The 27686-nt window shown below is 41.6% G+C and overlaps 1 protein-coding gene across 6 annotated transcripts in view; it reads right to left on the bottom strand.

The window, feature by feature from the left end:
* LOC109902721 (circadian locomoter output cycles protein kaput) overlaps window positions 1–27686 on the bottom strand; it is a 48417-nt gene that overhangs the window by 8486 nt on the left and 12245 nt on the right. For all 6 annotated transcript variants that reach the window (XM_031785812.1, XM_031785813.1, XM_031785809.1 and 3 more), the window contains exons 2-6: window positions 20333–20399; window positions 19879–20123; window positions 15643–15734; window positions 2314–2376; window positions 45–193 (exon numbers count right to left, since the gene is read on the bottom strand). Coding sequence is in view for 4 of the 6 variants with exons in the window: in XM_031785809.1 (XP_031641669.1) it covers window positions 45–193; window positions 2314–2376; window positions 15643–15662 (232 nt within the window). In the remaining 2 variants the exon portion in view is untranslated. The remainder of the gene's footprint in view (window positions 1–44; window positions 194–2313; window positions 2377–15642; window positions 15735–19878; window positions 20124–20332; window positions 20400–27686) is intronic.

Here is a 27686-nt window from a genome sequence, read left to right as displayed (position 1 = left end):
TCCAGACATGTTGATTTCCGAGGGCTAGGAGGAGAGGTCTTTACCTTTATGCTTGCGTAGGAAGTCGATGCTCTTCTGTAAGATGGTGGACTTGTCCATCTTTCGGGTGTTGCCTGGCAGCATGGTACCCAGCTCCTTGATGAGGACATTGAACTGGTCTCTGCGCTTCTTCTCAGACTTGTTACGGGACACTCTGGAGTTGGACATGAGAAACAAGAATACACATACTAAGATTTAAACAAAAACAACACAATGATTACATGCAACATTCGCACTGAGCTAAAGGGTAGAGCTGCCACTTTCAAGGAGCGGGACACTAACCCGGAAGCTTATAAGAAATCCCGCTATGCCCTCCGACGAACCATCAAACATGCAAAGCATCAATACAGGACTAAGATTGAATCGTACTACACTGGCTCAGACGCTCGTCGGATGTGGCAGGGCTTGCAAACTATTACAGACTACAAAGGGAAGCACAGTCGAGAGCTGCCCAGTGACACGAGCCTACCAGACGAGCTAAATAACTTCTTTGCTCGCGTCGAGGCAAGTAACACTGAAACATGCATGAGAGCATCAGCTGTTCCGGACGACTGTGTGATCATGCTCCCCGCAGCCGATGTGAGTAAGACCTTAAAAAAGGTCAACATTCACAAGGCCGCAGGGCCAGGCGGATTACCAGGACGTGTACTCCGAGGATGCGCAGGCCAACTGGCAAGTGTCTTTACTGATATTTTCAACCTCTCCCTGTCTGAGTCTATAATACCAACATATTTCAAGCAGACCACCATAGTCCCTTTGCCCAAGAACACTAAGGTAACCTGCCTAAATGACTACCGACCCGTAGTGCTCATGTCTGTAGCCATGAAATGCTTTGAAAGGCTGGTCATGGCTCACATCAACACCATTATCCCAGAAACCCTAGACCCACTCCAATTTGCATACCGCACCAACAGATCCACAGATGATGCCATCTCTATTGCACTCCACACTGCCCTTTCCCACCTGGACAAAAGGAACACCTATGTGAGAATGCTATTCATTGACTACAGCTCAGCGTTCAACACCATAGTGCCCTCAAAGCTCATCACTAAGCTAAGGACCCTTGGACTAAACACCTCCCTCTGCAACTGGATCCTGGACTTCTTGACGGGCCGCCCCCACGTGGTATGGGCAGGTAACAACACAGCCGCCACGCTGATCATCAACACTTGGGCCCCTCAGGGGGTGTGCTAAGCCCCCTCCTGTACTCCCTGTTCACTCATGACTGCATGGTCAGGCAAGACTCCAACACCATCATTAAGTTTGCTGATGAAACAATCAGACAGCCTATATGGAGGAGGTCAGAGACCTGACCGTGTGGTGCAAGGACCACAACCTCTCCCTCAACGTGATCAAGACAAAGGAGATGATTGTGGACTAACGGGAAAAGAAGGATCGAGCACACCCCCATTCTCATCGACGGGGCTGCAGTGGAGCAGGTTGAGTGTGTCAAGTTCCTTGGTGTCCACATCACCAACAAACTATCATGGTCCAAACACACTAAAATAGTCATGAAGAGGGCACGACGAAGCCTATTCCCCCTCAGGAGGCTGAAAATAGTTGGCATGGGTCCTCAGATCCTCAAAAAGTTTTATAGCTGCACCATCGAGAGCATCCTGACGGGTTTCATCACTGCCTGGTATGGCAACTGCTCGGCCTCCGGCCGCAAGGCACTACAGGGGGTAGTGCGTACGGCCCAGTACGTCACAGAGGCCAAGCTTCCTGCCATCCTGGACCTTTATACCAGGTGGTGTCAGAAGAAGGCCCTAAAAATTGTCAAAGACTCCACCCACCCGTGTCATAGACTGTTCTCTCTGCTACCACACATCTAGGTCCAAGATGCTCCTAAATAGCATCTACCCCCAAGCCGTAAGACTTCTGAACAGCTAATCTAATGGCTACCCATAAAGCTGCTGCTACTCTGTTATTATCTATGCATAGTCACTTTAATAACTCTACCTACATGTACATATTACCTCAACAGCAGGGCCACCGCAGATTGACATTGTACCGGTACCCCATGTATATAGCCCCGCTACTGTTATATCCCGCTGCTCTTTAATGTTTTGTTATTCTTATCTATTACTTCTTTCTTTAGGTATTTTCTTAAAACTGCATTGATGGTTCAAGGCTTTGTAAGTAAGCATTTCACTGTAAGGTCTGCACCTGTTGTATTCGGCGCATGTGACAAATAAAATGTGATTTGATTTGATCAAACTAAGCCTACGCACAGAGTTGTCTTTAATGTAGCGCTTGAGCTCATAAAGACCTCACCGTTTTGCTTTGTCCTTTTCATCTTCTTCCATTAACCCATCAAAGATACTGCTGGCGTCATCCCTGAAAAACAAACAACCAACCATTTTTATTTTAGACCAAAACGCTGGTGCAGATAGCATTGGTCAGACTGCTACCCCAGCCCGGTCCGTAGAGGGCAGTGCGAAGCATAGTCTAAATTTAGACAGAGCCCATGCTCAATGACTCAGCTGGTATTGAGGCAGAATGACCAGGAATGCAACTCATTTGCCTTGGAAGGCAGAACCTTTTGCTTACTCAGCAGACTAGGACTGACATCACTAACATGTAGGTCAGATGGTCATTATTAGAACCGTGACAAGTGGCATAGCTAATGTTCTGCCTGCAGTTAGAAAATAATAATCCTGAAGTAGTGTCAGCATGGATGTGACCTATTGTAGCCTATGGTGTTGTGTACGTGCCAGTATGCATGTAGCTGTGTGTATATAAGTGTGTACACCCAGTAAATGTCGATACACACCTTCAAGAACAAAATTAAAGTGCTCATGTGTCTGTTTGCATGCGTGGATATTCAGGTGCACTTTCCTCAGGTCCAGGTGAGCGTTCACGGTGCTCCTCAGTCCTTCCAACCAGTTCTACATAGTTGTTATATACACTACATGACCAAAAGCATATGGAGACCTGCTTGTTGACCATCTCATTCCAAAATCATGGGAATTAATATAAAGTTGGTCCCCCCTTTGCTGCTATAACAGCCTCCACTCTTATGGTAAGGCTTTCCACTAGATGTTGAAACATTGCGGCAGGGATTTGCTTCCATTCAGCGACAGTAGCTTTACTGAGGTCGGGCACTGATGTTGGATGATTAGGCCTGGCTCGCAGTTGGCATTCGAAATACATCCCAAACGTGTTCGATGGGGTTGAGGTCAGGGCTCTTTGCAGGCCAGTCAAGTTCTTACAAACCAATCTCGACAAACCATTTCTGTATGGACCTCTGTTTGTGCATGGGGGCATTGTCATGCTGAAACAGGAAAGGGTCTTCCCCAAACTGTTGACACAAAATTGAAAGGTCATAATTGTCTAGAATGTCATTGTGTGCTGTAGGGTTAGGATTTCCCTTCATTGGAACTATTCCTCCTCCAAACTTTACAGTTGGCCCTATGCTTTGGGGCAGGTAGCGTTCTCCTGGCATCTGCCAAACCCAGATTTGTCTGTTGGACTGCCAGATGGTGAAGCGTGATTCATCTTTCCATAGAACGCGATTCCACTGCTCCAGAGTCCAATGGCGGCAAGCTTTACACCACTCCAGCTGACGCTTGGCATTGCGCATGGTGATCTTAGGCTTGTGTGCGGCTGCTCGGCCATGGAAATCCATTTCATGAAGCTCCCGACTAACAGTTCTTGTGTGGACATTGCTTCCAGAGGCAGTTCGGAACCCGGTAGTGAGTGAAGCAACAGAGGACAGATGATTTTTACACGCTATACGTTTCAGCACTTGTTGGTCTCGTTCTGTGAGCTTATGTGGCCTACCACTTCGCGGCTGAGCCGTTGTTGCTCCTAGCTCTAGCAGGGCAGAAATTTGACGAACTGACTTGTTGGAAAGGTGGCATCCTATGAAGGTGCCACATTGAAAGTCACTGGGGCACTTCAGTAAGGACATTTTATTTCCTATGTTTGTCTATGGAGATTGCATGGCTGTGTGCTTCATTTTATACACCGTCAGCAACGGGTGTGACTGAAATAGCTGAATCCACTAATTTGAAGGGGTGCCCACATACTTTCATGTGTGTGTGTGTGTGTGTGTGTGTATATATATTTGTCCGTTTTTTCATACACTTCAGATTCAAACCACCCATGCTATCCCAATAATAAATTATTCGATTTTTCCATTGTGTCAATGATGGCAGATTGATTGACTTCCAAGTTTTTTCAAGATGAGAAGAGAATTGTCCAGCCCATTGCGTATCTCACTACACCCAGTGCTTGACTTGGGATGGAAGAATTGCAGGAGCTGTCTTTTTCCAAGTCGGTGCATTATACTATGTTCACCAAAATTCACAAATTGCATTAGGCTATATAGACCTCTATACTTTGAACCATATTTTCATGACTTATTATAGCCTACATGAAAAAGTAAACATTATTGACACTGGAAAACTTTTGTCTAATCCCATGTAGATATACCAACTCCTGCCGTTGATCAAGGCACTTAGCCCCCACATAGAACTGAACTGTTAGTCACATGTTATCAACATCCTCCATCAGGAGAGCTCCTGGGTGTGCAGGCTTGACTTTTTCAACATCACAACCAAATACTTTTGTCTTTATAAAATTATTTCTTCATTCAATAAATCAGGGATCAAATGGATAAGGTAGGCTACTTCAAAGCAAGATGTCTAAGTAGGCTACGGACAGACGGAACGGACAGATCAAAAGCAAAAGTTTGGACACCTACTCATTCAAGTTTTTTATTTATTTGTAAAATAATAGTAAAGACATCAAAACTATGAAATAACACATGGAATCATGTAGTAACCAAAAAAAGTGTATTTGAGATTCTTCAAAGTAGCCACCCTTAGCCTTGATGACAGCTTTGCATTCTCTCAACCAGCTTCATGAGGTAGTCATCTGGAATGCATTTCAATTAACAGGTGTACCTTGTTAAAAGTTCATGTGCAACATTTCTTTCCTTCTTAATGCGTTTGAGCCAATCAGTTGTGTTGTGAAAAGGTAGGGGTAGTATACAGAAGATGGTCTTTTACCAAATAGGGCTACGTCCATATTATGGCAAGAACAGCTCAAATAAGCAAAGAGAAACGACAGTCCATCATTACTTTAAGACATGCAGGGCAGTCAATATGGAAAATTTCAATCACTTTTAAAGTTTCTTCAAGTGCAGTTTTAAAAACCATCAAGCGCTATGATGAAACTGGCTCTCATGAGTACCGCCACAGGAAAGGAAGACCCAGAGTTACCTCTGCTGCAGAGGATAAGTTCATTAGAGTTACCAGCCTCAGAAATTGCAGCCCAAACAAATGCTTCACAGAGTTCAAGTAATTTCCTTATATGAACTCTAACTCAGTAAAATCTTTAAAATTGCTGCATGTTGTGTTGATATTTTTGTTCAGTATAGTTAGTCTGCAATTATTTTATACCTGCTACTGAAATTACGCACTCTCCCCCCTCGGGCAACGGCCCACTCACACTGGCACACACGCAGCACCAGACATGCACTGAAGGGCCATTCCGATAATGGCTGATATGTGCTTTCATGAATTATATTAACAACAATTATGAAATTAATTTCCATGACTTTTCCTGACTACACAAACCCTTATTTGACCCTCATCTGGCACATTTTTAATCAGTGCAATCTCGAACAGCCTACTGTCACTCAAGGATTCACAGACTAACGGCAAATAAATTGAACAAACCGTAAATCAGGAAATGAATGCCCACTCTCCATTGCTATTCAATGAAGATCCCACCTTCATTCCACTTTGATCAACCTTTTTTGCCAGTGTGTGTGAATCTGGGCCAGCAAAAGGCTACTTTATTTTTATAGAGTTGCCGGTATGCAATTCCCCAAAAATTTAAAGTGCCAGTATGGTGTTCCGGACAGCTTCGGCGCAAGTCAAGCACTGAATACACACCCATAGGCACGTCTTAAAATATGCAGGCAGATAGATTAAAAGTACATTTACATTGTAATACTTCTGACAGTCAACTTTCTAGCGCTGCCCACAACTTCCAGACTTCATAGCATTCCCAGAAAGCATAGATTATGGAGTCATTATTAGTTTTACACTTAAAGACATGACTCTGCAGTTGTACTGTAGAATTTGTGAATTCTCTCATGTATAATAAATTCCATACATTAGTTTATACTGGATTAAGCCTATATTTTCATAAACTGCCATTTTGTTAGTTATGCTCCAACTTTCCCTCCATCTTGTGCCAACATCAGTTACTTTGTCTTTTTTCCTAAGAGATTGTCAGTTGGATATGCTCTCTGCAAGGTTTCCTATATCTTCCCTGTCATATGAACATACATTTCTGACTTTAAAAAGATTCCCCTCAAGGTTTCTCCCTCCAAGGTCTATTTCCACTGCACACTTCTCATTGAACAATAATTAATGGACCACTAACCAAGAGTCCTTGGAGTGGTGTGGGGGGGGGTGCTGATCTGAGCGTATGACATTCTGTGGAATGACATATACTGGCATGCTTTTCTGTATGTGTGCGCATCTGTGCCTAATTTGCCTTCATGCATTTCTGTGCATGCTGTGTGAGCATGAGAATAATGTGGTGCCTGTGTTTTTTACCCCAGGGCTACTTCAAACAAATAAGCTCCAATTACACTCACCAATGCTATTTTTAGACAAGCCCATTAAAAAGTCAACAATGTAGAAACACAATAATTTAATAGCAAACAACAAATACAGTAATGAAGAGTAAACAAGCATTTTACAACAATGTGCTGGGCGATATGGACCAAAAGTAATATAAAATGTAACAATTTTGCTTGATAGTGATTAATAAAACGATTGAGATAAATAAATATTAAGTATTTATTTATAGATTTTAAATTTTTATTGACAATTATGCCTACTTTCCATTAGTGCCAGTTTTTTGTTGTTGTGCCAAGACAAGTAACTGAGATGGTATAGCCTATGATAGAAAACGTTAATTATTTCCAGGGAATGCATTATTGATATTTTGATGTGCAACCTGTCAAAATAGGATCCAGAATGATCAGATTTGTTTTGAGGTCTTCAAGAGATGAATTTGCCCACGCCTATTGGCCTCGGCCACAGGTGTCAAATTTATTCCACGGAGGGCTGAGATGTTTGCAGGTTCACACTCCTCCTTTGTACTTGACTGATGAATTATGGTCACTAATTAGTAAGGAACTCCCCACACCTGGTTGTCTAGAGCTTAATTGAAAGGGAAAAACCCAAACCCTGCAGACACTAGGCCCTCCATGGAATGAGTTTGACACCCCTGTTCTAGGTTATATTGTTCACCACGTGTGGAAGTGAGAACTCAAAACACTTAGCCATGTAGCGTTAGCAATCTAGCTATCAGTAAATGTAATGTCCAACAAAACCTTCCAGTACTAGGCCTAGGCTACGTGATGTAAGCATATTCAGCGCAAATGGTGCACTCCGCTCCGTGGGCACATCAAAACCATACTCCGGTTGTAAAGTGGTGGCATAAACTCAATATTAAGAGGTGAGAAAAAAACAGTAGTAACTTTGAAAACAGTCTGTCTCGCAATTGCATTTGGAGCAATGGTCATATGCTTGTGCTTATCAGAAAGCATCCCTCCCTCCTCTGTGCGCACAGTGGGGAGAGGGAGCGATCAATGTTGGCCAAATAATCGTCTTAGAACCAAAAAAAATGTGCAGGAACGTTGTGTAGAAAAATTTAAAGTTACCGACCTAAGCAAACTGCTCCGGTAAGAGGGCAATGTCGGTGTGGGTAATTTTGGGTTTATCATCCCAGCTCTATTGTACATCCCACACCAAGCCAAAGATATATAAGTACAGTCTGGCTTATTATCTCCCCGAATGGTGTTTGCTCTCATATGAGAATGGGACTCGGGAGATATGTGAACTGATATGGACGGAAAGGAGAACTTTCTTATTACATTCCCCTTCCTGGAGGTAGAGCTTTAACAACATGCCCTTGAAGATGCCACATGACCAAATGAAATTCCACCCATAGCACACAATTAAATTAGGCCACGTAAAGCTGCCAGTGTTTTAATATGATGCCATGTAAAGCCTGAGGATTGTGTATTTAAGACGGTGGTAATAGTGTTCGTCAGCTCTAACCTCTGCCTTACAGGAGGCAGAGCAACAGAAGACCGGAGGGCTCTATAGGTGTGGCAACAAAACCCTATTCTCCAAGGGACAATGAGCAACAGGCCCTGCTCACATAAAACATACTTACACAACTGCCATCAACATACCTTAGACCACGTGTCAAACTCAAGGCCCATTTTAATCTTGTTTTTGTACATTTTCCCCTGAAAAACCATCTCAAATCGACAATTAAATGACAAAAACCATATCGAAATTGTGTGGAAATAATGGACCTACACTTAGTCTCTTCACTCTGTCCAGCTTGCTATTAGTCATTGAAATGAAAGCTAGACAGTCAGGGAACGTAGAAAATTCCAGAAGCGATTGATAGAGGACAATTTTTTGCACGTTTTGACGGCGAGGAAATATCAATATTATGTGCGGCACTCAACCTCAGTGAAGACCAAATGCAGCCCACAGGACAAATGAGTTTGACACCCCTGCTAAACTATCAACATACCTTACACAAAACTAATAAAGGACTTTTGACAAAGGGAATTTCTATAGCGGTTGTGCAGTTTGTTTTCAATCATCACAAATCATTACCATTTGTTCCTTTAAGTAGCAGCTAATGTGAATAAATAAATGGATTTAAAAATGTTTTAACCTCTATTCAACCCCGTACACTTGCTGAAGTTGTCCTATATGAATAGGGCTAAATTGAAATGTTTCTTACAGAAGAAATATGGAAAATATATGCATAACCATGGCAGCAATTTAAAAAAGGGGAACATTTTGGAGATTATGGGAAAATTATTAGACTAAAAGGTGAGGACAAAACAGTTCATCTGACAAGACTGAATCCAAACATTACACTGTTGATTATATATGCATTTTACATTTGCTGTACTTTCATTGCATTTGTTGATAACGAAATCTGACAATACTCTGGATACATTCAGTAACATAACATAATATTCATGGCAAATTTGGGGTAGGTGCAAAATAGGACGAAAAAATGACAAGGTTTTGAGTGAGAGGTCTAACTGGTGTCTCCAAGTGGCCACATACAGTGTCTCCAGAAATGATTCATAACTCTTTACTTTTTTTTCTAAATGTTGTTGTGTTACAGCCTGAATTTGAAATTTATTACATTTTGATTTTGTGTCTCTGATATACACACAATAAGCCCATAATGTCAAGTGGAATTGTCTTCATAGAACCCTAATCAAAAATATGATAAATTACAAGCGTAAATGTTCAGGAGTAAAAATGTGCTTAAATTCACATAAGATGCATGGACTCATTCTGTGTTCAATAATAGTGGTTAACAAGATTTTTGAATGACTAGCCCATCTCTGTACCCCACACATACAAATAAATTGTAAGGTCCCTCAAATCGAGTAGTGAATTTCAAGCACAGATTCAACCAAAGACCAGGGAGGCTTTTCAATGCCTAACAAAGAAGGGCACCGATTGGTAGATGTCAAAAAATTAAATAAAAAGCAGACACTGAAAATCCCTTTGAGCATGGTAAAGTTATTAATTAGGCTTTGGATGATGTATAAATACAAAGATGCAGACGTCCTTCCTACCTCAGTTGCCAGAGAGGAAGGAAACTGCTCAGGGATTTCACCATGAGGCCAATGGCGATTTTAAAACGTAGTTTAATGATTGTGATATGGGAAAAAAAGGAGGATGGATCAACAACATTGTAGTTACTCCACAATACTAACCTAAATGACAGTAACTTTTTGTCCTGAATACAAAGTGTTATGTTTGGGGCAAATCCAACAACATAACTGAGTATCACTATTCATATTTTCATGCATTGGTGGTGGCTGCATCTTGTTATTGGTATGCTCGTCTTCGGAAAGGGAGGTTTTTTAGGAAAGAAAGTAACACAGCTATGCACAGTCAAAATCCTAGAGGAAAACCTGGTCCAGTCTTCTTTCCATCAGACACTGGGAGGCAAATTCACCTTTCAGCAGGACAATAACATAAAACACATGGCCAAATCTACACTGGAGTTGCTCACCAAGATGACATTGAATGTTCCTGAGTGGGCTAGTTAGTTTTGACTGAAAATCTATGGCAAGACTTGGAAATAGCATAATAGCAATAACCAACTTGACAGAGCTTGAAGAATTTTATATTGTACAATCCAGGTGTGCAAAGCTCTTAGAAACGTATCCTAAAAGATACACAGCTGTAGTCACTGCCAAAAGGTATTTCTAACATGTATTGTCTCAAGATAGTGTTTTATTTGTCAATTTTTTTGTTAGAATTATTCTTCCACTTTGACAGAGTATTTTGTGTAGACCGTTAGCAAAAATCACAATTAAATTAATTTTAATCCCACTTTAACATGTGGAAAAAGTTGAGGGGTGTGAATACTTTCTGAAGGCACTGTACCTCTCCAAAGTGTGCACGGTTCCTACATAATTCCAATGCACTTTTATGACTCAAAGAAGAGTCTTCAACTATAAAGGTGCTATTTTTAGCTCTCAGCTGTGCTGTCGAGGAACTAGAGTAAGCAGACTTGTTTGTTTTCTTTTGGAACACAGCCCAGCACCCCCACTGTCACACAATTACTGTTGTTGTTTATGCATTCCAAAAATGTTCCATTATTATTCACAATCCGGTCTGGTGGGCATTATTTGAAAGCATGTTCTATGGCCAACATGGATAAGTAGTAAAATATGATCTTACAGTGTTAGGCTTTCACATGGCAAGTGCACATACAGTGCATTCGGAAGATATTCAGACTCCTTGACTTTTTCCACTTTGTTACATTACAGCCTTATTCTTATTCTTTTTAAATTTCCCCCTCAAACTCCACACAATAACCCATAATGACAAAGCAAAAAACAGGTGTAGAAATTATTTGCAAGTTCATTAAACATTAAAAAAACTGAAATATACATTTACTTAAGTATTCAGACCCTTTACTCAGTAATTTGTTGAAGCACCTTTGGCAGTGATTACAGCATCGAGTCTTCTTGGGTATGATGCTACAAGCTTGGCACACCTGTATTTGGGGAGATGCTCCCATTCTTCTCTGCAGATCCTCTTAAGCTCTGTCATGTTGGGTGGGGAGCATCGCTGGACAGCTATTTCCAGAGCCCGGACTTGAGGAAACCAATCAAGGAAACCAATCTTGGTTTCATCAGACCAGATAATCTTGTTTCTCATGGTCTGAGAATCATTTAGGTGCCTTTTACTGAGGAGCAGCTTCCGTCTGGCCCCTACCATAAAGGCCTGATTGCTGGAGTGTTGCAGAGATGGGAGAACCTTCCTGAAGGACAACCATCTCCACAGACGATCTCTGTAGCTCTGTCAGAGTGACCATCAGGTTCTTGGTCACCTCCCTGACCAAGTCACTTCTCCCCCGATTGCTCAGTTTGGCCCTGTGGCTAGTTTTAGGAAGAGTCTTGGTGGTTCCAAACTTCTTCCATTTAAGAATGGAGGCCACTGTGTTCTTGGGGACCTTCAATGCTGCAGAAATGTTTTGGTACCCTTCCCCAGATCTGTGCCTTGACACAATCCTGTCTCGGAGCTCTACAGGCAATTCCTACCACCACATGGCTTGGTTTTTGCGCTGACATGCACTGTCAACTGTGGGACCTTGTATAGACAGGTGTGTGCCTTTCCAAATCATGTCCAAACAATTAAAAATTCACCCCAGGTGGTTCCAATCAAGTTGTAGAAACATCAAGGATGATCAATGGAAACAAGATGAACTTGAGCAAAATTTAGAGTCTCATCGAAAACGGTCTGAATACTTGTGAATAAGATTCTGTTTTTTATTTTTAATACATTTGCACAAAAAATACCTTTTCACTTTGTCATTATGTGGTATTGTGTGTAGGTAGAGGAGGAAAAAATTTATTCAATACATTTCAGAATAAGGCTGTAACGTAACAAAATGTGGAAAAAGTCAAGGGGTCTGAATATTTTCTGAATGCACTGTAGAAAAGAGTGACGAGTGCATTCAAATGCGTGTTCCCCACCAAACATCTTCACAATATGACAAACATAGGCTCATTCTGTTCAGGACAATCCAGGGTATGACACCACGTCAACTTGTAACTGTACATCAAGCAGAGTGATCATAAACGTTGACACTATGAAATTTGTTTTATGACATGGAAATGTGAAGTGCAGATTTAGGTGTGTTTGGCTCGCTTGTATAACGGGTGTTTGGCTCGCTTATATGACATCAAAGTGGTATTTATTATAATCCTTAACGACTCAATATATTTACGAGACCTCTATTTAGAGCATTTCCCTTACTCAGACAAAAAAAATTGCGGGAGGTGGGGCAACTTCTTGTCACACGCAGTGTTCACGTTCAGAACGGCTGTCAGTCAAAACCAATACTGAGCTATAAAGCGGAGACCTTGAGCTGACATCATATAGCATGTTTTTGTACACCCACTGCATTTCAATTTAGGCATTTATCAGCATCCAAATCTGCTATTTTAACTAGAGGTCGACCGATTATGATTTTTCAACGCCGATACCGATTATTGGAGGACCCCCCCCCCCCCCCGATTAAATCGACCAATTTTTTTATTTATTTGTAATAATGACAAATACAACAATACTGAATGAACACTTATTTTAACTTAATATAATACGTCAAAATCAATTCAGCCTCAAATCATGAAACATGTTCAATTTGGTTTAAATAATGTAAATAATGTTGGAGAAGAAAGTAAAAGTGCAATATGTGCAACATGTAAAAAAGCTAACGTTCAAGTTCCTTGCTCAGAACATGAGAACATATGAAAGCTGGTGGTTTCTTTTAACAAGAGTCTTCAATATTCCCAGGTAAGAAGTTTTAGGTTGTAGTTATTATAGGACTATTTCTCTCTATACCATTTGTATTTCATATACCTTTGACTATTGGATGTTCTTATAGGCACTTTAGTAATGCCAGTGTAACAGTATAGCTTCCGTCCCTCTCCTCGCCCCTACCTGGGCTCGAACCAGGAACACATCGACAACAGCCACCCTCGAAGCATCGTTACCCATCGCTCTTGCAGAGCAAGGGGAACAACTACTTCAAGGTCTCAGAGCGAGTTACATCACCGATTGAAACGCTATTAGCGAGCACCCTGCTAACTAGCTAGCCATTTCACATCTGTTACACCAGCCTAATCTCAGAGTTGATAGGCTTGAAATCATAAACAGCTCAATGCTTGAAGCACAGGGAAGAGCTACTGGCAAATGCACAAAAGTGCTGTTTGAATTAATGCTTACGAGCCCGATGCTGCCTACCACCGCTCAGTCAGACTGCTCTATCAAATCAGACTTAATTATAAACATAATAGCACACAGAAATATGAGCCTTATGTCATTAATATGGTCAAATCCGGAAACGATCATTTCGAAAACAAAAAGTTTATTATTTCAGTGAAATACGCAACTGTTCCATATTTTATCTAACGGGTGGCTTCCATAAGTCCAAATATTCCTGGTACATTGCACAACCTTCAATGTTATGTCATAATTACGTAAAATTCTGGCAAATTAGTTCGCAACAAGTGATACAATTTCCCTAGTTTAATATTGCCTGCTAACCTGGATTTACTAAATATGCAGGTTTTAAAAAATATACCTCTGTGTATTGATTTTAAGAAAGGCATTGATGTTTATGGTTTGGAACATTCGGGCAACGATTGTGCTTTTGTTAAATCATCCCCCGTTTGGCGAAGTTGGTCTTCACACAGTTCGCAACGAGCCAGGCGGCCCAAACTGCTGCATATAGCCTGACTGTTGCACAGAACGCAAGAGAAGTGACAATTTCCCTAGCTAAAAGAAATTCATGTTAGCAGGCAATATTAACTAAATATGCATGTTTAAAAAATATATACTTGTGTATTGATTTTAAGAAAGGAGTTGATATTTACACATTGGTGCAACGACAGTGCTTTTTTCACAAATGCACTTGTTAAAAAAAACGTTTGGCGAAGTAGGCTATGATCCAATGATAAATTAACAGGCACTGCATTGATTATATGCAACGCAGGACAAGCTAGATAAACTAGTAATATCATCAACCATGTGTAGTTAACTAGTGATTATGTTAAGATTGATTGTTTTTCATAAGATGTGTTTAATGCTAGCTAGCACCTTACCTCCTTGCTGCACTCACATAACAGGCAGTCAGCCTGCCACGCAGTCTCCTCGTGGAGTGCAATATAATCGGCCATGATCGGTGTCCAAAAATGGCAATTGTTATGAAAACTTGAAATCGGCCCTAATTAAAATCGCCCATTCCGATTAATTAATCGGTCGACCTCTAATTTTATGAGTGGGTTTGAGTGTAAAGAGTTAACCAGGCAAGTCCATTAAGAAAAACGTATTATTTACAATGTCGACCTGGCAAGGTATAGTATATCCCTGCCAGGGGGGAATGAGTGTACTCTCCATAGTCCATAGGAACCCAACTTCTCCTTCTAGGAAACTATTTGCCTTTGATTGGCCAAATTAAGCCCCTCCTTCAGCATGAGGTCATGTTCCATACTCTTTACTGACCACCCACCGCACCCGCCTCCCCTGCTCTAATGACAGTAAAGGGGGAGTTCAGTGGTGCCGACAGAAGCCCCAGGCCCTGGCTGGCCCACCTCTGTTACATGAGACGGCACACACACACATCAGGGGAAGAGTAAAAACACCAACCATGGCCTCCCGAGTGGAGCAGTGGTCTAAAGAACTGCATCGCAGTGCTAGCTGTGCCACTAGAGATTCGGGGTTCAAGTCCATGCTCTGTCGCAGCCGGCCGTGACCGGGAGACCCATGGGGCGGTGCACAATTGTCCCAGCGTTGTCCGAGTTGGGGGAGAATTTGGCCGGCAGGGATGACCTTGTCCCATCCCACACTAGCGTCTCCTGTGGCGGGCTGGGTGCAGTGCATGCTGACACGGTCACCAGATGTACAGTGTTTCCTACGACACATTGGTGTGGCTGGCTTCCGGGTTAAGTGGCCATTGTGTCAAGAAGCAATACAGCTTGGTTGGGTTGTGTCAACCTTGTCTCAACCTTCGCCTCTCCCGAGTCCGCACGGAAGTTGCAGCGATGAGACAATTGGATACCACGAAAAAGGGGTAAATTATAATTTTTTTAATCATAAATATAGATATTTAAATAGATATTTAATAATAAACACCAACCACTCAAAACGGAGCAGGGCTGAGCGGCATGCTAATCCTGGGATGAAGGCGGGAGATCCCGTGCTGGTGGGACATTCCTGCTGTCACTCAGCTACCCCAGCCAGTTAAAACAGGTCCAGAGCCACCCATACACACAGGTCAGTCACACACACACCTAAAGATCCACCAAATGTTGCTTGAAATCACCATAACAACTAAAACCAGGCAAAGTAAAGCACAGATTGAGAACATTTAAAAAACGTTTTATTTTATAGATTGTTAGTCACAGATGATTTGACAGACATCTACCAGTTAGATGAGCAGGTAGGGTAGGATATCCATTTCTCTCAAGTGTAGGAGGAGATTGGTAGACTAACTCACCCGCCTATACTGGAAGTCATTTTGTAGCCTGTTCAGGGTCGCAGTTATGGAGAGGGGCCTTTTAATCGTGAGGTAGACATTTGTGAATGAACCTGTCAGAAAAAGCGAGATTAACAGTGAAATTACAATTACAGCCTGAAACTAAAAATAATGTACAGTACCAGTCAAAAGTTTGGACACCTACTCATTCAAGGGTTTTCCTTTATTTTTACTATTTTCTACATTATAGAATAATAAAGACATCAAAACTATGAAATAACATATGGGATCATGAAGAAACCAATTAAAAGTTCATTTGTGGAATTTCTTTCCTTCTTAATGCGTTTGAGCCAATCAATTGTGTTGTGACTCCTTCAAGACTGTTGGAAAAGCATTCCTCATTAAATAAAATGTTGGACTCATCAGACCTGGGTCTGCCTTTCCTGTGGCGGTCCACATGAGAGCCAGATTCATCATAGCACTTGATGGTTATTGCGACTGCACTTGAAGAAACTTTCAAAGTTGTTGAAATGTTTCGTATTGACTGACCTTCGTGTCTTCAAGTAATGATGGACTGTCATTTCTTCTTGCCATTATAGGGTCTTTTACCAAATAGAGCTCACTCTGTATACCACCTCTACCATGTCACAACACAACTGATTGGCTCAAACGCATTAAGGATAGTAATTCAACACATTAACTTTTAACAAGGCACACCTGTTAATTGAAATGCATTCCAGGTGATTACCTCATGAATCTGGTTGAGAGAATGCCAAGAGTGTGCAAAGCTGTCAAGGCTGAGGGTGGCTACTTTGAAGAATCTCAAATATAAAACCTATTTTGGATTGTTTAACACATTTGGTTTCGAAATGATTCCATATTTGTTACTTCATCGTGTTGATGTCTTCATTATTATTCTACAATGTAGAAAATAGTAAAAATAAAGAATAACCATGGAATGAGTAGGTATGTCCAAACCTTTGACTGTGTGTGCGTGTGATATATACAGTGGGGAGAACAAGTACTTGATACACTGCCGAGTTTGCAGGTTTTCCTACTTACCAAGCATGTAGAGGTCTGTAATTTTTATCATAGGTACACTTCAACTGTGAGAGATGGAATCTAAAACAAAAATCCAGAAAATCACATTGTATGATTTTTAAGTAATTCATTTGCATTTTATTGCATGACATAAGTATTTGATACATCAGAAAAGCAGAACTTAATATTTGGTACAGAAACCTTTGTTTGCAATTACAGAGATCATACGTTTCATGTAGGTTTGCACACACTGCAGCAGGGATTGTGGCCCACTCCTCCATACAGACATTCTCCAGATCCTTCAGGTTTCGGGGCTGTCGCTGGGCAATACGGATTTTCAGCTCCCCTCCAAAGATTTTCTATTGGTTTCAGGTCTGGAGACTGGCTAGGCCACTCCAGGATCTTGAGATGCTTCTTACGGAGCCACTCCTTAGTTGCCCTGGCTGTGTGTTTCAGGTCATTGTCATGCTGGAAGACCCAGCCACGACCCATCTTCAATGCTCTTACTGAGGGAAGGAGGTTGTTGGCCAAGATCTGGCGATACATGGCCCCATACATCCTCCCCTCAATACGGTGCAGTCGTCTTGTCCCCTTTGCAGAAAAACATCCCCAAAGAATGATGTTTCCACCTCCATGCTTCATGGTTGGGATGGTGTTTTTGGGGTTGTAGTCATCCTTGTTCTTCCTCCAAATACGGCGAGTGGAGTTTAGACCAAAAAGCTCTATTTTTGTCTCATCAGGCCACATGACCTTCTCCCATTCCTCCTCTGGATCATCCAGATGGTCATTGGCAAACTTCAGACGGGCCTGGACATGCGCTGGCTTGAGCAGGGCGACCTTGCGTGCGCTGCAGGATTTTAATCCATGACGGCGTAGTGTGTTACTAATGGTTTTCTTTGAGATTGTGGCCCCAGCTCTCTTCAGGTCATTGACCAGGTCCTGCCGTGTAGTTCTGGGCTGATCCCTCATGATCATTGATGCCCACTAGGTGAGATCTTGCATGGAGCCCCAGACGGAGGGTGATTGACCGTCATCTTGAACTTCTTCCATTTTCTAATAATTGCGCCAGCAGTTGTTGCCTTCTCACCAAGCTGTTTGCCTATTGTCCTGTAGCCCATCCCAGCCTTGTCCAGGTCTACAATTTTATCCCTGATGTCCTTACACAGCTCTCTAGTCTTGGCCATTGTGGAGAGGTTGGAGTCTGTTTGATTGAGTGTGTGGACAGGTGTCTTTTATACAGGTAACGAGTTCAAATAGGTCCAGTTAATACAGGTAATGAGTGGAGAACAGCGGGGCTTCTTAACGAAAAACTAACAGATCTGTGAGAACCGGAATTCTTACTGGTTGGTAGGTGATCAAATACTTATGTCATGCAATAAAATGGAAATTAATTACTTAAAAATCATACAATGTGATTTTCTGGATTTTTGCATCTCTCACAGTTGAAGTGTACCTATGATAAAAATAACAGACCTCTACATGCTTTGTAAGTAGGAAAACCTGAAAAATCGGCAGTGTATCAAATACTTGTTCTCCCCACTGTGTGTGTGCGTGTGTGTGTGTGTGTGTATATATGACTCCACAAATTTCTTGTTAACCAAGTCGGTTAAGACATCTACTGCGTGCATGACAAGTAATTTTTCCAACAATTGTTTACAGACATATTATTTAACTTATAATTCACCACATCACAATTCCAGTGGGTCAGAAGATTACATACACTAAGTTGACTGTGCCTTTAAACAGCTTGGAAAATTCCAGAAAAGGACATCACGGCTTTAGAAGCTTCTGATATGCTAATTGACGTTATCTGTGTACCTGTGGATTTATTTCAAGGCCTACCTTCAAACTCAGTTCCTCTTTGCGTGACATCATGGGAAAATCTAAAGAAATCAACCAAGACCTCAGAAAAAACATTGTATACCTCCAGAAGTCTGGTCCATCCTTGGGAGCAATTTCCAAACACCCGAAGGTACCACTTTCATCTGTACAAACAATAGTACACAAGTATAACCACCATGGGACCACGCAGCTGTCATACCGCTCTGGAAGGAGATGCATTCTGTCTCCTAGAGATGAATGTACTTTGGTGCAAAAAGTGAAAATCAATCCCAGAACAATAGCAAAGGACCTTGTGAAGATGCTGGACGAAACAGGTGCAAAATGATCTATAGCCACAGTAAAACAAGTTCTACATCGACATAACCTGAAAGGCCACTCAGCAAGGAAGAAGCCACTGCTCCAAAACCACCATAAAAAAATCCAGACTACGGTTTAAAACTGCACATGGAGACAAAGATCATACTTTTTGGAGAAATGCCCTCTGGTCTGATGAAACAAAAATAGAACTGTTTGGCCATAATGAACATCGTTATGTTTGGAGGAAAAGGGGGAGACTTGCAAGCCGAAGAACACCATCCCAACCATGATGCACGGGGGTGGCAGCAGCATGTTGTGGGGGTTCTTTGCTGCAGGAGGGAGTGGTGCACTTCGCAAAATAGATTGCATCATGAGGGAGGAAAATTGTGTGGATATATTGAAGCAACATCTCAAGACAGTCAGGAAGTTAAAGCTTGGTCGCAAATGGGTCTTCCAAAAGGACCATGACCCCAAGCATACTTCCAAAGTTGTGGCAAAATGGGTTAAGGACAACAAAGTCAAGGTATTAGAGTGGCCATCACAAATCCCTGACCTCAATCCTATTGAAAATTTGTGGGCAGAACTGAAAAAGTGTGTAAGAGCAATGAGGCCTACAAAGCTGTCTCAGTTACTCCAGCACTGTCAGGAGGAGTGGGCCAAAATTCACCCAACTTATTGTGGGAAGCTTGTGGAAGGCTACCTGAAACGTTTGACCCAAGTTAAACAATTTAAAGGCAATGCTACCAAATACTAATTGAGTGTATGTAAACTTCTGATCCACTGGGAATGTGATGAAAGAAATAAAAGCTGAAATAAATCGCTATCTACTATGATTCTGATATTTCACATTCTTAAAATTAAGTGGTGATCCTAACTGACCTAAGACATGGGAATTTTTACTAGGATTAAATGTCAGGAAATGTGAAAAACTGAGTTTAAATGTATTTGGCTGAGGTGTATGTAAACTTTCGACTTCACCTGTGTGTGTGAGAGAGATATACGTATATCTATCTATCTCACACAGAATAACCCACAGCCTCTATTCCTGAAGGGCAGCAGCACCCGGCCCAACCTTACCTCCTGTCTAGCAGACTCCACGGGAGGATGAGGAGTGTGGTGTAGGATGAAGGTCCACCCAATGTGGAGGCACTGTGGGGATGGCAGAGGTCTGTGACCCCCCTAGGGGAGGGGGGTAGTTACAAGAGTCACTGGGAGGATCCTTTGTCAAAGGCCAGCCGTTGTCAACGGCTCCTTGCTGAGCTGAGCATTCCGCCGTGCTGGACTGTGGATGTACCACATGACAGCTACATCGGATGCTCTAACTGGTTACAAAACAGAAGACGTTACATGAATTAACCTGCAAAGTGGTCTATTTACTCAATCCCAATTCAACCATAGCCTCTGTACCGTAGGTTCTTGTCTATCTAGAATTAATTTATTCGATAAATGTTATATGGCAGAAATTCCACTTAGCATATCAGTGGGCTAAGCAGAGCTATATGTTTAGTACAGAGCAGAGGTGAGCACTTACCAATCACATGGTTCGTCTGGAGCCGCTATGGTACTGGACTAGAAAAGAGATGATTTCCTTCGGGGATCTAAAATAAGAAAAAAAACACACGACATATACCCTGAAAACACACACATCCTTAAACCCTGCAACAGACACACAAATAACCTTACATATAGACGTACACAGAACCTTATATCCTTAGTGATGACATGATGATGGAAAAGCTGATTCAACCGATCGCTGCAGCTGTACATAGCCCATCTGTAAATAGCCCACCCAATCTACCTATCTCATCCCCATATTGTTTTTATTTAATTTTCTGCTCTTTTGCACACCAGTATACCTACTTGAGCAGATGATCACTCCAGTGTTAATTTGCTAAACTGTAATTACTTCGCTACTATGGCCTATTTATTGCCTTACCTCCTCACATCATTTGCACACACTGTATATAGACTTTATTTTTTATATATTGTGTTTTTGACTGTATGCTTTTTTATTCAATGTGTAACTCTGTTGTTGTTTGTGTCGCACTTCTTTGCTTTATCTTGGCCAGGTCGCAGTTGTAAATGAGAACTTGTTCTCAACTAGCTTACCTAGTTAAATAAAGGTGAAATAAAAAAGAAAGAGCCAGAAAGGTCATGACAGCCACAGCCTCAAATACGCAACCAAAAACACAAACTGACATGATGAAATCCTGGTTTAGACACATGCCCTAGTCTCTAAACTAGTAAGGGATCCTAATAATGCCTAATTGTGGCAATGCGAGGCCGTCAACAGTGGAGCTCGACTGACCAATATGTCTAATAGTGAGCTTTCCTAAAATGACCAGCATCATGATTAATCCCATTCTGACCCAACAGACTGCAATGCTTTCACACAAACTGGACTAATGCCTGGATAGAACAGACCATTAAAGTGAATGTTTTCCAACATGTTAAACTATGAACATATTTTTGGGAGAGAAAGAGAGTGACTGAGAGAGAGAGACACAGAGACAGACATAGGGGTGTGGTGGCTGTGGCGGAGTGTCTAGGTGAATGAGGGGAGTGCTGGGAAATCTATAGAGCATCTACAGATGGACTACCCAAATAAAGTGTGACCCCAAGTGCCTGAAAGGAAGGGGGAGGGGCATTGTCACAGCCCATTGACTTTCAGCTATGCCCATTTCTCTGCTCTCTGGACGTGACTTAAATGCAAGTAAAACTAAATGCATGCTATTCAATCGATCACTGCCCGCCCGTCCAGCATCACCACTCTGGACGGCTCTGACTTAGAATACGTGGACAACTACAAATACCTAGGTGTCTGGCTAGACTGTAAACTCTCTCAGACTAACATTAAGCATCTCCAATCCAAAATTAAATCTAGAATCGGCTTCCTATATCGCAACAAAGCATCCTTCACTCATGCTGCCAAACATACCCTCGTAAAACTGACCATCCTTGACTTCGACGATGTCATCTATAAAATATCCTCAAACACTCTACTCAACAAACTGGATGCAGTCTATCACATTGCCATCCGTTTGGTCACCAAAGCCCCATACACTACCCACCACTCCAAGCTGTATGCTCTCGTTAGCTGGCCCTCGCTTCATACTCGTCGCCAAACCCGCTGGCTACAGGTTATCTACAAGTCTCTGCTAGGTTGTTTTTTAATTAAATTTTTACCTTTATTTAACCAGGCAGTCAGTTAAGAACAAATTCTTATTTTCAATGACGGGCCTAGGAACAGTGGGTTAACTGCCTGTTCAGGGACAGAACGACAGATTTGTACATTGTCAGCTCGGTGATTTGAACTTGCAACCTTCCGGTTACTAGTCCAACGCTCTAACCACTAGGCTACCCTAAAGCCCCGCCTTAGCTTACTGGTCACCATAGCAGCACCCACTCGTAGCACGCGCTCCAGCAGGTATATCTCACTGGTCACTAGAGGTCGACCAATTAATCAGAATGACCGATTAATTAGGGCCGATTTCAAGTTTTCATAACTTTCGGAAATCGGTATTTTTGGGTGCCAATTTCCAATTTTTTTACATTTTATAACATTATTTAATTAACTAGGCAAGTCAGTTAAGAAAACATTCTTATTTTCAATGACTGCCTAGGAACGGTGGGCCTTTTTCAGGGGCAGAACGACAGATGTTCACCTTGTCAGCTCAGGGGATCCAATTTGCAACCGTACAGTTAACTAGTCCAACGCTCTAACCATTGCACTCCACGAGTAGCCTGCCTATTACGCGAATGCAGTAGAAGCCAAGGTAAATTGCTAGCTAGCATTAAACTTATCTTATAAAAAACAATCAATCATAATCACTAGTTATAACTACTAATCCAGTTTAGCAGGCAATATTAAAACAGGTGAAATTGTGTCATTTCTCTTGCGTTCATTGCACGCAGAGTCAGGGTATATGCAACAGTTTTGGCTGCCTGGCTCATTGCGAACTAATTTGCCAGAATTTTACATAATTATGACATAACATTGAAGGTTGTGCAATGTAACAAGAATATTTAGACTTAGGGATGCCACCCGTTAGATAAAATACCGAACGGTTCCGTATTTCACGGAAATAATAAACGTTTGGTTTTCGAAATGATAGTTTCCGGATTCTATCATATTAATGACCAAAGGCTCGTATTTGTGTGTTATTATGTTATTATTAAGTCTGATTTGATAGAGCAGTCTGACTGAGCAGCAGCAGGCCCGTAATCATTTATTCAAACAGCACTTTTGTGCGTTTGCCAGCAGCTCTTCGCAAGCACAGCGCTGTTTATGACTTCAAGCCTATCAGCCTAACGGCTGGTGTAACCAATGTGAAATAGCTAGCTAGTTAGCTGGTTGTGCGCTAATACCGTTTCAAACGTCACTCGCTTTTAGATTTGGAGTAGTTATTCTGTAACGGCTTTCTTCTATCTCCTCCTCGGACGAGGAGGTGTAGCAAGGATCGGACCAAAATGCAGCGTGGCTATTGCAATCCATGTTTATTAAATAACGAAACACGAACTTTACAAAAAAAAAAAAAAAAACGTAATGTGAAAACCGGAACAGCCCTATCTGGTGCAAACACAAAGACAGGAACAATCACCCACCAAAACACTCACAGAATATGGCTGCCTAAATATGGTTCCCAATCAGAGACAACGATAATCACCAGACTCTGATTGAGAACCGCCTCAGGCAGCCCTAGACTACGTAGACACCCCACAAAACCCCTAAGACAAAAACACACCACAATAACCCATGTCACACCCTGGCCTGACCAAATAATTAAAGAAAACACAAAATACTAAGATCAAGGCGTGACATATTCCCCTTGCACTGCAAGGGCCGCGGCTTTTGTGGCGCGATGGGTAACGCTGCTTCGAGTGTGGCTGTTGTCGATGTGTTCCTGGTTCGAACCCAGGTAGGGGCGAGGAGAGGGACGGAAGCTATACTGTTACACTGGCAATACTATAGTGCCTATAAAGACATTCAATAGTCAAAGGTATATGAAATACAAATGGTAGAGAGAGAAATAGTCCTATAAATACTATATTAACTACAACCTAAAACCTCTTACCTTGGAATATTCTCCTTTTAACCAGTTGGATTTAGGGGGCGCTATTTAAATTTTTGGATGAAAAACGTTCCCGTTTTAATCAAGATATTTTGTCACGAAAAGATGCTCGACTATGCATATAATTGACAGCTTTGGAATGAAGACACTGACGTTTCCAAAACTGCAAAGATAGTCTGTGAGTGCCACAGAACTGATGTTACAGGCGAAACCCAGATAAAAATCCAACCAGGAAGTGCCGCATTTTTTGAAACCGCCTCATGCCAATGACTCCTTATATGGCTGTGAATGAGCTACGAATGAGCTTACGTTTTCCACGTTTTCCCCAAGGTGTCTCCAGCATTGTGACGTCTTTTTAGGCATTTCCCTTGAAGAATGGCTGTAAGGGACCATATATGGCATGTGGTCACATGGTGTCTCCCGCAGAAAACCTTGCGTAAAATACTGAGGTAGCCATTTTTCCAATTGCTTCTTATGAGAAACCAACTGCCTCGGATATATTATCGAATATATTTTTTTAAAACACCTTGAGATTGGATCCTAAACAACGTTTGCCGTGTTTCTGTCGATATTATGTAGCTAATTTTGAAAAAAGTTTGGCGTTATAGTTGTAGCATTTTTCGGTCGATTTCTCAGCCAAGCATGGTGAAGAAATGGGAGCTTTTTCACCTACAAAAATAATATTTTTGGAAAAAATGAATATTTGCTATCCCAACTGGGAGTCTCCTGAGTGAAAGCTTCCGAAGTTCTTCAAATTTAAATGATTTAATTTGGTTGCTTTTCTTATTTTCGTGAAAATGTTGCCTGCTGCCAGCAGAGCCTAGCATAGCATTATGCCATGATAAACTTACACAAATGCTTGTCTAGCGTTGGCTGTAACGCATATTTTGAAAATCTGAGATTACAGTGTTGTTAACAAAAGGCTAAGCTTGTGTTTGAATATATTTATTTCATTTCATTTGCGATTCTCATGAATAGGAAAGGTTTCTAGGGGTATTTATGTCCGTTGCGTTATGCTAATGCATTTGAGGCTATGATTACGCTCCCAGATACGGGTTTGCTCGTCGCAACTGTTTAACATAGTCTCATGTTAAAAGGAACCACCAACTTTCATATATTCTCATGTTCTGAGCAAGGAACTTAAACGTTAGCTTTTTTACATGGCACACATTTTTACATGGCACATACATGGCACATATTGCATATTGGCACGTTACTTTCTTCTCCAACGCTATGATTTTGCATTATTTAAACCAAATTGAACATGTTTCATGATTTATTTGAGGCTAAATTAATTTTATTGATGTATTATATTAAGTTAAATTCAGTATTGTTGTAATTGTCATTATTACACATTTTTAAATAATTATTTAAAAAATAAATAAATAAATAATAATAAAAATAAATAAAAATAAAATAGGCCGATTAATCGGTATCGGCTTTTTTGGTCCTACATTTTTTTTTTTTACAGATATATTTGACCTGCACAAGCAGTACGACACACAGGGTCTCACACCACAAACACATCACACAGAAAATGTGAGGGTCTCTGTCGAAAACATAAGGTTATAGGTTTAATAAATTCTCAACATGACCATGTATGTAACAGTAGCAGCAGAGTTTCTATCCACCTTATGTAACCTGGCAACAAGGGCGCCATCTGATTGGTCCAGAAACCGATGGGTTGGGCCAGAGCCAGAACACATGGACAAGCAACGATTTGAAAATTGGTCATTGGCTTTGATGCTCATTGGTTAGAGATGCTCAAAAATAGCTGTTGACGCCTCTCGTCACCACAAACGACTTCAATGATGTCCGTCTCACACTCAAGCATGTGGCAAACAGAGCAGCGGATTAAATTAGTGTGAGTCATCAGGCTATAAATAAAGTGCACAGAATTTAAAGATATGGTCATTTCATGGTGGGGAAAAACATAGAAAAATGTGTTTTCGTAGTATAAGCACTCGGAAGCCGACATTAGCATAGTTAGCATTCCAATAGAGTTAACATGGCAGGTTAGCTAGTTAGCTTTGAGGCACAACAGATAAAATATCCTAATGTTATTTACATAAAACATTTCGGGCACAGTTTGTCTTTTGTCATTGATATTCTGCGTTAACGACATTGTCCATTCAAGCATTGATTGAAAAAAATGTGGCTAACATTAAAATGTTTATCAACAGATAACATATTTCAAATTCTGTGCACGTTATTTAATAGTTTTGACAAATGTAATTCATATTTTACAATGGTTTTACTTGTGTCAATGCGCAGGAAGTTGAAAGACAAACACGTTCAAAATAGCTCAGGTCAAGTGGGCAGGGCTACATAAGGTGAATATGGGTCACAGCAAGTGAGTGGTGTCTCATCTCACCTACAGCTTTTGGAGGGGTAATCAGACCAAAGCATAGAGCACTGTTTCATTCATACACTTGTTTTAAAAGCTGCCAATCACTAAAACTTTGTCAACACTGAAAAGAGTCAGTGTTGACAGTGGGAAAAGACATGCAGACAAAGCATGATGTGAGAGCAAAGGAATGATAGGAAGTAGGTTTAATAGCAACATTTCTGTTTCCTTTAAAGCAGCAATAGTTGCAGTAGCAGCAGGAACACAAGCGGTAGCTGCAGCAAAAAGCTGTGCTTGTATAACTGCACTCAGTGCTTCACTGACCTGCTGACACAATGACCTACTTTCTTCCTCCTTCCCCTTTAAACTTCCTCACAGCTCCACATGCAGCCAATAACAGAGCACTTTCAGTCACCGTAAAACCCTGAGCAGCCAACCAGTGAGCAGAGTATGTCACCATGAGCCCTGAACAGCCAATCAAGTCCCTAACCGGCATTTTACAACATTTGGAAGCTAATCACACAGTAACCAAATGCATCCTGGCTTCCCCGGGGCAGTAGTGAGACAAAGGAACTACGAAGAGAAGAGAAAGAGGGAAATGGAAAATGAAGTGGTGGAAGGGAAAGAGAAATGTTTAAAGCAGCCACTCAAATCACTGATGCCGCAAATGATCTTTCTCCCTCATATACACCCGAACAGACAATTACACCTCCCACACAGAGGCCCCTTCATCATTTCTCAGTAGCCTCAAATACATCGCTTCTCGCAAAATCTCACTCACCAACACTTTCTCACCATTTCTACACACACAAATTGTGCTGATGTGCTGTGCGTGAAGTGGATCCTCGGTGCCGCTTGTCATCACGCACTCATAGCGACGGTGCCCATCGGCAACGCCATAGCAACCACCCGCGCCATGCAGGGTAAAAATAGCATAGCTGAATTCCTCTACAGTTGAGACTCCATCACGGAGTGAGCCTCCCCTATTCTATAATAGAGCAGAGAGAGAATCCCTTTATATCTGGCTGAGGCTGCCCTATGATGGTCTAACTACCACAGAGAGGACCTACCTCAATCACTGGATGCTGCTCGCAAGCAGTCTAAACCATCCATTACCGTTTGAGTGTTCTGTAATGCTATTGAGAAGAGACTGTCCTCATACGTGTGCTTTCTATGTTATACAGTAGAAACCCCCTGTTTTTAATATATGAGAGAGAGAGACTCAATCACCAAGCATGCCCACCCCCCTGCCATTATACAGCAGAAACTCTTTCCATCAAGGAAAGTGCTTCCCCCATTCTGGTCTAGAAGCATTGTAAAAATAAAACCGGGTTAAAATGAATATAGCAGGGTAAACAGAGCAGAACAAAGAAGGAATACAGACAATTAAGGTAAGGAAAACAGAAAAGAAAAAAAACATACCTAGATGAAACAAAACAAAATCTGATCTGGATCATATGGACCTT

The sequence above is a fragment of the Oncorhynchus kisutch genome, linkage group LG13, assembly GCF_002021735.2.
Source record: "Oncorhynchus kisutch isolate 150728-3 linkage group LG13, Okis_V2, whole genome shotgun sequence".
Taxonomy (NCBI): domain Eukaryota; kingdom Metazoa; phylum Chordata; class Actinopteri; order Salmoniformes; family Salmonidae; genus Oncorhynchus; species Oncorhynchus kisutch.
Note: the sequence above shows the minus strand (reverse complement) of the source record. Positions and strands in the feature narration are given on the sequence as shown.